The 10,855-nt window shown below is 32.7% G+C and overlaps 2 protein-coding genes and 1 long non-coding RNA gene across 4 annotated transcripts in view; all 3 read right to left on the bottom strand.

Annotated features, from left to right (window-relative positions):
- Positions 1 to 1,001, bottom strand: part of LOC109124551 (CCR4-NOT transcription complex subunit 10-like) — a 12,623-nt gene extending 11,622 nt beyond the window's left edge. The window contains exons 1-2 of the mRNA XM_010437134.2: positions 653 to 1,001; positions 100 to 186 (exon numbers count right to left, since the gene is read on the bottom strand). Coding sequence (XP_010435436.1) covers positions 100 to 186; positions 653 to 850 — 285 coding nt within the window. The 5' untranslated portion in view covers positions 851 to 1,001. The remainder of the gene's footprint in view (positions 1 to 99; positions 187 to 652) is intronic.
- On the bottom strand, positions 3,436 to 4,460 carry LOC104719254. The gene is made up of 2 exons (XR_756578.2): positions 4,314 to 4,460; positions 3,436 to 3,887 (listed from the first exon to the last, which is right to left on the bottom strand). It is a non-coding gene; the product is annotated as an uncharacterized LOC104719254 (long non-coding RNA).
- LOC104719253 (CBL-interacting serine/threonine-protein kinase 24-like) lies at positions 5,344 to 10,311 on the bottom strand. 2 transcript variants are annotated; one of them, XM_010437132.1, is made up of 15 exons: positions 10,158 to 10,311; positions 9,638 to 9,863; positions 9,477 to 9,539; positions 9,310 to 9,381; positions 9,079 to 9,186; positions 8,903 to 8,977; positions 8,607 to 8,786; positions 8,256 to 8,345; positions 8,030 to 8,152; positions 7,202 to 7,321; positions 6,854 to 6,970; positions 6,606 to 6,662; positions 6,433 to 6,507; positions 6,222 to 6,324; positions 5,344 to 5,795 (listed from the first exon to the last, which is right to left on the bottom strand). In XM_010437132.1, exons 2-14 carry the CDS (start codon positions 9,803 to 9,805, stop codon positions 6,229 to 6,231), a joined length of 1,344 nt encoding a protein of 447 aa, XP_010435434.1. In that variant the 5' UTR covers positions 9,806 to 9,863; positions 10,158 to 10,311; the 3' UTR covers positions 5,344 to 5,795; positions 6,222 to 6,228. The 2 variants fall into 2 exon arrangements, with proteins under 2 accessions (XP_010435434.1, XP_010435433.1); XM_010437131.1 differs by lacking the exon at positions 5,344 to 5,795 and having other exon boundaries at positions 6,000 to 6,324.

The raw sequence follows: 10,855 nt of genomic DNA, 5'->3' as shown, positions 1-10,855 counted from the left end.
AAAAAAAAAAAAAAAAAAAAAAAAGCGGAAGATGATTTATGATGTAAATTGATAGATAGCTTGAAAACACATCTCAAGTCAGAAGTTTAAACACAATACCTTGACACAGTTAAGCTCTTCCAGCAGTTTCTTGGATTTCGAGCAACCACCCTTGAAGTACTCTGCAATTGCCATATTGTGTAGAACCTGGTTGATCAATAAAAAAACAATTCATAAGCCATGCATTTCTTGGAAAAAAACAAAAAAATAAAGTCAAATGATACAGTTCTTTAGAAAGAACTTTTCTAAATCTACAATGTTCATTCACGAATGACTAGTACTACCAAAAACCCTTTTGTTCACTCACTGAAAAAAAAGAAGGCTTTCCTCTGTATCTCAGATGGATACAAAGCTAAAAGCCTATCTCTACGTCACAATAGAGTAAAAACACTTCAGCGGAAACAAAATCAATACTGACACAGAAGAGAGAAGTAACTTTGGACAAGTCAGATCTAAACTTAGTAAAATGTGTCTATCAAGTCAAACTAAACTCTTTTTTTTTTCCTAGTATCGATCTAAACATATATGTACCAAAACTAGCAGAATTAAAAGGCAAATCCAAACTTAAAACAGAACTACTGAATCCAAAGTAAAAAAACAACAAAAACTGAACCTTAGGATCGTTATGCTGCTTCTGATCGAGCTGAATCAAAATGTCGATACAGTCTTCGAATTTTCCAGATTGGAAGCAAGAAAGAGCGGACTTAGCGAGTGTAGAGGTTACAGAGAGAACGGCTGCGTCTTCGGAGAGTAACGACGCATCTCTAGCGGCGTCGGATGCTACAGCGGACGACGGATCTCGAGAATCCATGGAAGATCAAACCGGATTGTTTACACACCAGATTTTTTTTGGATTTCTGAATTGAGAATTGAAATACACGAAATCGAAAACCCTAGCCAAGTTAATTTTTTTTTTTAGAGGAGTAGAGAGAGAGAGAGAGAGAGAGAGGGAGGAGATACACTTTTCGGAGAATATCCACGCGGAGACATGAGAGAGAGAGATTGAGAAACGTATTTGGGCCGAGTTGGGCCGTCAAAACTGGCTTTTCACTTTGCCTACCGAACCTATCCACGGTGACGGTTTAACTAACTCTGCCATGGTTATTTCAGATTTTAGTGATGACTGATGATGATTATTCGGTTATTCGATTCGGTTTATTATATAGCCATTTAAATGTATATTTCTATTTTATTTAATTATTATAAATAACTTTTGGTTAAATAATTCGATTCAGATTCGCTTAAAAAAATCTAGTATGGGAATTTCTATACCGTTCAGAGTACAAATCTACCAATAAAATTATAACAATTAATACAATTTCTCATATTTTATTGGTTACACATTTTAACTGATGTGTCAACACGTAACTAGATTAAGACCCGCACATAGGTACGGGGTTGATTTTAAAAACTAAATTTACTAACACATTTATAATTTATTACGTACATGCAGATTATTTTTGTAAACGTATTTAAAAAAAATGTTATTAGCATTCATAATCCAAACTCAGTTTTGTATCAGTTTAGTATTTGATTTGTTTTTAATTCGGTTTAAACAAAAAGAATGATCAAATCTGTTTTTGTTATCAGTAAAGACAATTATATTTAAAAAATAGTAAGAGAAAGATGGTATGTCTAATTTAGGACATAAAATCTGTCATGTCCCGTATATGTCATGTTTTCCATCTCATAATTATGGTTTTAATAATAACTTTTCCATTTATGATTGTATATTTTAGTTCAAAAAATATAAATATATGTAAAAACCACGATTTTTTTTGTGGAAGCCCCCATGGGCCACTTGGTTGGTCTAAGGTTCATTAATGCTTATACACCAGGAGGTCTGGGGTTTGAACCCCAAATAATGCGATTTATTAATTGTGCAAATTAATGAAGACAAATTTACAGACAATCTCCAGTGATGCACAATTATTGTCGTTCGCCGTAATTCTACATACAACTGAAGGAGCATAGAAACAGGAGGTGTTCATCAAGAGCAGGAGAGCAAGAGTGCATGTCGTGAATCTAATAGGATCGGAAGGAATTGTCCATGGTAGATTCATATGTAATAGTTCTCATAATTTGCAATCAATAATAAATTCAGAGTTAAAAAAACCACGATTTTTACTGTAAAATTATTTTATTTGGTATAGCATTTATAGCATAATCTATTAATGGTTTGGTTTCATCAAATTTGTTAATACTTAAAGTGATAATCGATTCACTATACATAATAGATTGACACGATAGTGGACATGGATCGAGTGTGATCCGGATTAGTGATCAGCTATATTTTTATTAAAATTGTGAACCATGAAACCAAATAAAAACACCAAAAAAACAATTAAACTTCATGAACCGGATGCCCAATATATAGTTGTCAAAAGGGTCAAACTCGTCCACTATACCTGCTCCGCAATGGATAAAAGCATTATGACCAGCAAAAAATTTGAAACACTATAAGATAATGAAAAATAAAAGTCAGAAAATTTAAAACGTAAAATATTGATGCTAGGAATTTTTTTTTGTGAATGAACGAAACTAAAGACTTCGACACGTCTTATATAGAGATGAAGATTAACATATCTTTCCTAACACAATATATTTAGGATACTAACAAAAAAGATTTTGGTAGTAATTTTAGATTTGTTCATTTAGTTTTGAAATATAGATTTTTTAAAAAAGAAATCATAATATAAAATCTTAAATATTGTTTACGCAGATATCTCACAATATATAACCAACTTATATTTTTATACGCACACCTAATATACAAACATTTCTGCAAATATCTCACAATAAATATTGTTTACGCAATTATCTCACAATATATAACCAGATTTAAATCATTTCTATAATCAAATTTAAATGATTTTGTATATTAGGTAACATCAAAATCAGAATTTATTGTTTCCGGATATATCTCAAAATATAAAATCAAATTAAATATGTTTACATATATACAATTTCGAATTTAATTGCCCAAATTAAATATGTACATTAATATCGAAATTATTGTTTCCTTAAATTGTTTACACAAAACTAATTACTTTTTTTGAATTTTATTGCAGATGCTTGTTTTGATTCTGTTTGGATACAACAGTATGAAAAACAGCTCCGAACAATTAATACATGATCCGAACATAATCAATCCGGGTCACAATAGGATCCGCTCATTTTTATTATCAAATTTACTTTAATGTCCCTCTCTTATTGTACGCTTTGAAATATATTCATGATCATTTTTTGTCATATATTCTCAAATTTCATTTTGCTTTTGTAAATAATGCTTCCCTTTTAATAGTATAGATAAGAGAAACTCATTCTTCTTTTATTGTATTGATTGGTATTGGAATAAATGGAACTTTTTATTACTATAATTAAGCAAACTAGAAGAGGAAAAGCAAGGAATTCATTACAGTAAAGTTCTAAGAAGAAAAGAAAGGAATTTTAGCACAGTAAATTCAGTAAAGGAATTCAGCACAACAAGGAATTCATTACAGTAAAGTTCTAAGAAGAAAAGAAAGAGAACCATAGTGAATAAGAAGAATTCCAGTCCACTATAATGATAAGAAGTAATTCCCTCATAAGGCTAAGTACAAAAGAAGAAGAAAATGTGTATAAAAAGAATCATTGCTAAATGGTATAAATATGACCAACTTCTCGGTTTAGAATGATAGGGCTGAAGTCTTAGAGACCTTTGGGTAAACATGATGTTGCTCTTGTATGCATCAGCTGGTTTTAACTTTTAGCCTTCTCTTCATCTCAATTCTTTTTCATGAGAGAAACTTGATCTGTTTGTTAAACCAACTTGAAAAGGAGACCATCTTTGTCTCTAATCTTATATCCTAGCCAAATGAGTTTGAAGACAATGCATAGCTTGATTCAAGGTTCTTTGTTAATGAAGGTTAAAGAGAATGATAGATATGAATGCATGTGTAAATTAAAGATTGAAATCATTTTTGGTTGTGATCTTGTCTAAAGTTTTTAAGTAGAGTTCCTTCACCATGCATATCTACTTTATTAGCAAGCTTTAGATTCTGAAGCCCCCGTTTCAAACCTCTCCTATATCTTGGTTTTTGATTGTTTGCGTGAGGGCAAACTGAGGACAAGTTTTGACAAGTATGGCCATACACAGACAAATAAATCCAATAGCCAAATCAAACTACAAGACAATAAATTGTAATACAAGCTCAAGACGCAAATCTTCCAATCTTTGTGAAGAATAATTACGTCATTTATTACACTAGTCAACTACATTTAGTCGGACTTACGTGGGGATCAAAACGTGATTGTTCTGAGAAGCTCTGACTTTGGCATTCCTTCTCTCGCTCTCCAAATAATGTTTTCCAGTTTAGCACATAACTTCTTGTAGAACTATGATACCACAATAACAAACATATATAACTCTAATCTGCAAAAACAATTATTCTACAAAATGAACGAAACTAAAGACTTCGACACGTCTTATATAGAGATGAAGATTAACATGCCTTCCCTAACACAATATATTTTAGGATACTAACAAAAAAGATTTTGGTAGTAATTTTAGATTTGTTCATTTAGTTTTGAATTATAAATTTTTTAAAAAAGAAATCATAATATAAAATCTTAAATATTGTTTACGCAGATATCTCACAATATATAACCAACTTATATTTTTATACACACACCTAATATACAAACATTTCTGCAAATATCTCACAATGAATATTGTTTACGCAAATATCTCACAATATATAACCAGATTTAAATCATTTCTATAATCAAATTTAAATGATTTTGTATATTAGGTAACATCAAAATCAGAATTTATTGTTTCCGGATATATCTCAAAATATAAAATCAAATTAAATATGTTTACATATATACAATTTCGAATTTAATTGCCCAAATTAAATATGTACATTAATATCGAAATTATTGTTTCCTTAAATTGTTTACACAAAACTAATTACTTTTTTTGAATTTTATTGCAGATGCTTGTTTTGATTCTGTTTGGATACAACAGTATGAAAAACAGCTCCGAACAATTAATACATGATCCGAACATAATCAATCCGGGTCACAATAGGATCCGCTCATTTTTATTATCAAATTTACTTTAATGTCCCTCTCTTATTGTACGCTTTGAAATATATTCATGATCATTTTTTGTCATATATTCTCAAATTTCATTTTGCTTTTGTAAATAATGCTTCCCTTTTAATAGTATAGATAAGAGAAACTCATTCTTCTTTTATTGTATTGATTGGTATTGGAATAAATGGAACTTTTTATTACTATAATTAAGCAAACTAGAAGAGGAAAAGCAAGGAATTCATTACAGTAAAGTTCTAAGAAGAAAAGAAAGGAATTTTAGCACAGTAAATTCAGTAAAGGAATTCAGCACAACAAGGAATTCATTACAGTAAAGTTCTAAGAAGAAAAGAAAGAGAACCATAGTGAATAAGAAGAATTCCAGTCCACTATAATGATAAGAAGTAATTCCCTCATAAGGCTAAGTACAAAAGAAGAAGAAAATGTGTATAAAAAGAATCATTGCTAAATGGTATAAATATGACCAACTTCTCGGTTTAGAATGATAGGGCTGAAGTCTTAGAGACCTTTGGGTAAACATGATGTTGCTCTTGTATGCATCAGCTGGTTTTAACTTTTAGCCTTCTCTTCATCTCAATTCTTTTTCATGAGAGAAACTTGATCTGTTTGTTAAACCAACTTGAAAAGGAGACCATCTTTGTCTCTAATCTTATATCCTAGCCAAATGAGTTTGAAGACAATGCATAGCTTGATTCAAGGTTCTTTGTTAATGAAGGTTAAAGAGAATGATAGATATGAATGCATGTGTAAATTAAAGATTGAAATCATTTTTGGTTGTGATCTTGTCTAAAGTTTTTAAGTAGAGTTCCTTCACCATGCATATCTACTTTATTAGCAAGCTTTAGATTCTGAAGCCCCCGTTTCAAACCTCTCCTATATCTTGGTTTTTGATTGTTTGCGTGAGGGCAAACTGAGGACAAGTTTTGACAAGTATGGCCATACACAGACAAATAAATCCAATAGCCAAATCAAACTACAAGACAATAAATTGTAATACAAGCTCAAGACGCAAATCTTCCAATCTTTGTGAAGAATAATTACGTCATTTATTACACTAGTCAACTACATTTAGTCGGACTTACGTGGGGATCAAAACGTGATTGTTCTGAGAAGCTCTGACTTTGGCATTCCTTCTCTCGCTCTCCAAATAATGTTTTCCAGTTTAGCACATAACTTCTTGTAGAACTATGATACCACAATAACAAACATATATAACTCTAATCTGCAAAAACAATTATTCTGCACACTTTTAAATAGTACAACTACTGTTATTGAATGTATATATATACAAACCTTGTGATATTCAAGAGTTTCACCAGCAGCCTTTCTAACGTCCACCATGAAAAGCGATGGCGCCACCTCGTAAATCTGCATGTAGGTTAATTTCAGTTTGCTAGATACCCTTAACGTGAAGCAAATCCCTTTCATAAGAAACTTATTTTACAATAACAATAAGCAATACTCACCTCTATCACAACAGCCAACTGCCCGGCCTTGATCGAAGATAATCCCTCAAGCCTTGTCTGTTGAGCACATAAAGTGCATAATTAAGAAACTATACGTACAAAATCATAGTAAATCTTTACCCTTTGCTAAACATTAGATAAATGATATTTCACACTAGGGCTTTCGTTTTTGACGCCAAAGATAACTAAGTTGCCTTGGCAATCATATCAGTTTCAAATAGTAAATTTATATGCTAGGAAGTAGTCACCTTGAAGTTTCGTGTATGAGATTTGAAACCGATTGAGTCCGCAACAGCCTCAATATTAGCAATTATCTCATTAGGTGCCCTTCGAGAAACAAAACGGGTTTGTCTTTTAACAAAATCCTGCGAGATCAAAGGATCAGCCATCAATATGCAGGAACAATTTAGATTTCCATTTCTATCTACTAGTGTCATGCAACCAATTATATCATTATCTATACTTACTAGAAACTAAAGCACATCATCAAATTAACACCATAAGGCTGTCAAGATGGGAAGTTTAATGAATAGTCCTACCGACATTCTTATATACAGTATATAATATGGAGATCTCTCTGACCAATCAGGTACTACCTGTCGCCTATCAAATAGTGCTGATAAATTTAAGCCTTGTGATAAGGTAATCATCTCAAAGGCATTCATCATCAGGGGGCCCTCATCCTTGCTCTCTAAATTCTCCGCTACATAACTGCCCTGTGAACAAATGCAACTGAGGTCAACTTTATGAAAAACAAGCAAAGGTGGCGTGAGCTAAGACACACATACTGAGGTTTCTGTTTAACAATTTTAACTATCAGTTTCAGATGAGCAAAAGCCAAGTTTTAATTAAATATTCTAAATATGCATTACAAATTTACGGTAGCTATATATTTATAGGCCATACCACAGCTAACACAATCTTAGTAGGAGACATATATTGTTAAGTGATTGTACTAGCCTGGTGACTGCCAGATCATTGGAATTATCCCAAGGTGGTTTGTAGTGGCTTGTACTATGTTGTCAGCCAGTACCAATCATTAGCTAACTGGTGAAAAGGACTCGGGGGAGATTGTGTTTGGGTAATCTGAAAATTTCCAGGGAATTGGTTTGGGCATTGGGTGGAGAATAGAGATTCATGTTATCAATATGAAGAGGGCTGAGCATGTGATTCTAAGTTCATTAATATTTACTCGAATGTATAGGGAGAGGGAAACTTGATTTAAAAACCAAGCTCGAGAATTCTTTCAAAGCATATAAAGCAGCTTACAGCTTTGGTACTTATCATGTGACTACTATTTTGTTCTATCCTGTAGCAAACAGTCAAACACTTCTTCTTGGTCATCCAAAAGTTCCTAAAAGATCTTAAATAGGTAAATGCCATTGACCACCAAAGAGAATCATACAATGAAACGAATGACCAACCTCAATTCCATCAAAAACTGCACGGACATCATCCAAATTGACTTCTTCCTCTTCCCTTACTCGGTTAGGCACATAATTTAATTTGAACCAGTGATCATTCCTAATTCCTTGTATTTGAATACGCTGCTCTAATTGGGAAACAATCATAGATAAACAGATAAATTACTAGAACCATAATTAATAATAGCAAACCTGAAAGCTTGAGATGGTGAAGCAAAATACTCACTGTTTTGGGGTTGGGGTCAAGTATCTTATGTATTAAAGACTTCACTTCTGCAGAAAACCACGGTGGACAAGCAAATTCTGCTGCATTTATCTGTAGAAAATAATGATGATACAGCTCAAAACTAAGGGTGGAATCACAATACTCAAATCATTAAACGGTTTGAAAAACCTACAGCAAGGAATCTATTATATTTTCTTGATCAAAATTGCAATAACATGCTAGCTTTCTAAAGAAACCCTATTATTTGTCAACAACCAGTAGTTCACACAGAAAATCATGTGGATTACTCCAATACCTGATACGTATGCAAAAAAATGCCCACGAACATTTCCAGAAAAATATGTTACTTACTTTTCTATACAACCCAGGAAGGTCTGTCTCAGAAAAGGGTAAAAATCCAGCCATTATAACGAAAAGAATAACCCCGCAAGACCAAATATCTGCTGCTGAACCATCGTAACCTTGGCCACGAAGTACTTCAGGAGCTACATAGTTCGGAGTTCCACATGTGGTGCGCAGAAGCTCTACCCCCTGATTGAGTATGTAACAAATGAATGAAAGGGATAGAAGATAGAAAATTTACACTGCTAAAAAGAATTAAAATGAACAAGAGTGGTGGCCGCTGACGAACAGATAGGAGCACTCACAGGCTGAGGCAATGCACTGAGTCCGAAATCTGAAACCTTCAGATTTCCATTTGAATCGAGTAAAAGATTTTCTGGCTGAATATCATAATGACACATAGTTATCAAAGTCAGGGTTACAACACAGTGAAAATATCGAGATATTCTGAGGAAAATTGGTCAACAAAAAAGGGTTTTACTTTTAGGTCACGGTGGAAGACACCCTTGCAGTGACAATGAGCCACAGCATCTACAAGCTGTTGAAAGTATTTGCGAGACTCATTTTCTTCAAGTCTCCCGTTATGAACCTGCATGAACAGAAGAAATCCAAGAAAAACAAAAGATTTGAAAAAACCAAAAATTAAAGTGAAGGAGCTGGTAGCTTTAACTAGTGGACACTTAAAGGCATACACAAATATAAAAGTCCTTACAATTCTATCAAAGAGCTCTCCTCCTGTCACAAACTCCAAAATGATATATATTTTAGAAGGACTTGCCAAGACCTACATCCGGGAAGAAGAACCAGCTTCAGATTAGCAAATGATTGCAAAAACACCTAAGGAGATAAGTATTCGCAGATGCAGGGAATCATACATACCTCATACAACCTCACTATGTTAGGGTGTCGGACAATCTTCATAATTGATATCTCTCTTTTTATCTGGAAAAGGCGAGAGAACAAGAGCTTAAGACGCAATCAAGATCGTTACCATACGCAAAACTAAAGCAGCAACCTTATCAGGACACTCGAGAACATACCTGATCAACCATTCTGTGCTTAAGTATTGTACTCTTAGCCATAATTTTGATGGCTACATTTTCACCAGTGTCTGTGTTCCTCGCAAACTTAACCTTAGCAAAGGTGCCTTCACCTATAGTGCGACCAACCTCGTACTTCCCCACTCTCCTCATTTTCGTTGTCATCATTCTTTACAACTTTTTATCTGATCTATCAATCAGATTACTCACAGACCTACTACAATCCCTAAACAAGCCAAATTATAATCACAATGAACAGATTATTATTGTAAACAACCCAAAATTACAGAACAATCAGTGAAATTAAGGAAACACAGAAACAACAATCTCTCTCCAAACACCAAAAAATTGGTGACATCAGGGAAACGACCAAAACAACACGAAAAGGTAATGATCAAGATCATCGTAAGATAATCAACAATATCTCCAAATTGCGAGTTTCTCAATCGGATGCAAAATTAAAGTCTACCTAGCTTGGAATAGGCAGTGGTCGAAACAGAGAGTACGAATCGTAATATACCTGAAATTGGATTGACAACGGAGGCAGAGAAAGGTTGATGAAAGAGGCGTAGCGGTGAAGGAGGAAGGCTCATGATGCGATTCGCCAAAGCCGCCTCCGTGAAGCCGTCAATGCGACGCCCGTGCTGATTTATTGAATCCAGATCAAATGTGAAAAAAACAAATTATTACGGATAATAAAAAGGAACTACCAATTATTTACGGGTTTTATATTCTATTTAATCTTCAAAATATTTTTAAGTTTTTTTGAATAAAAAAATTCGAATATTAGAAATTATTTTTCTTCTTTACTATTTTAATAATCATTAACATACTAGCAACTCTTTAAAAATAATTTAAATTAGTAGGATTCTCATTTGATTAAGAAATATAATAAATATAATATATATGCATATTTGTTAGTACAAGATGAATTTAGTTTTATGTTACAAAAACAAAATCTTACAAAAAACTTCATTTAACAATATATCATAAATTTTTTTACAAAGTTCAAAGTAAAAAAGTTACAAAGAAATAAAAAGAATGTAGTTTAAAGATCTAAAAATATTTTGTTTTGTTTTAAGTCTTCTTTTATATTTTAGTATGTTATGAATATTAAAACTTATAAAAGATAAAAATATCACGGAACAATTTATATGGAAGGACATATTATAAACATTAATGTTTTATTGCATTTTTCTATCATAATTTCAACAATAC

This window comes from Camelina sativa, chromosome 10, assembly GCF_000633955.1.
Source record: "Camelina sativa cultivar DH55 chromosome 10, Cs, whole genome shotgun sequence".
Classification (NCBI taxonomy): Eukaryota; Viridiplantae; Streptophyta; class Magnoliopsida; order Brassicales; family Brassicaceae; genus Camelina; species Camelina sativa.
This window is presented reverse-complemented; position numbering and strand designations above follow the sequence as displayed.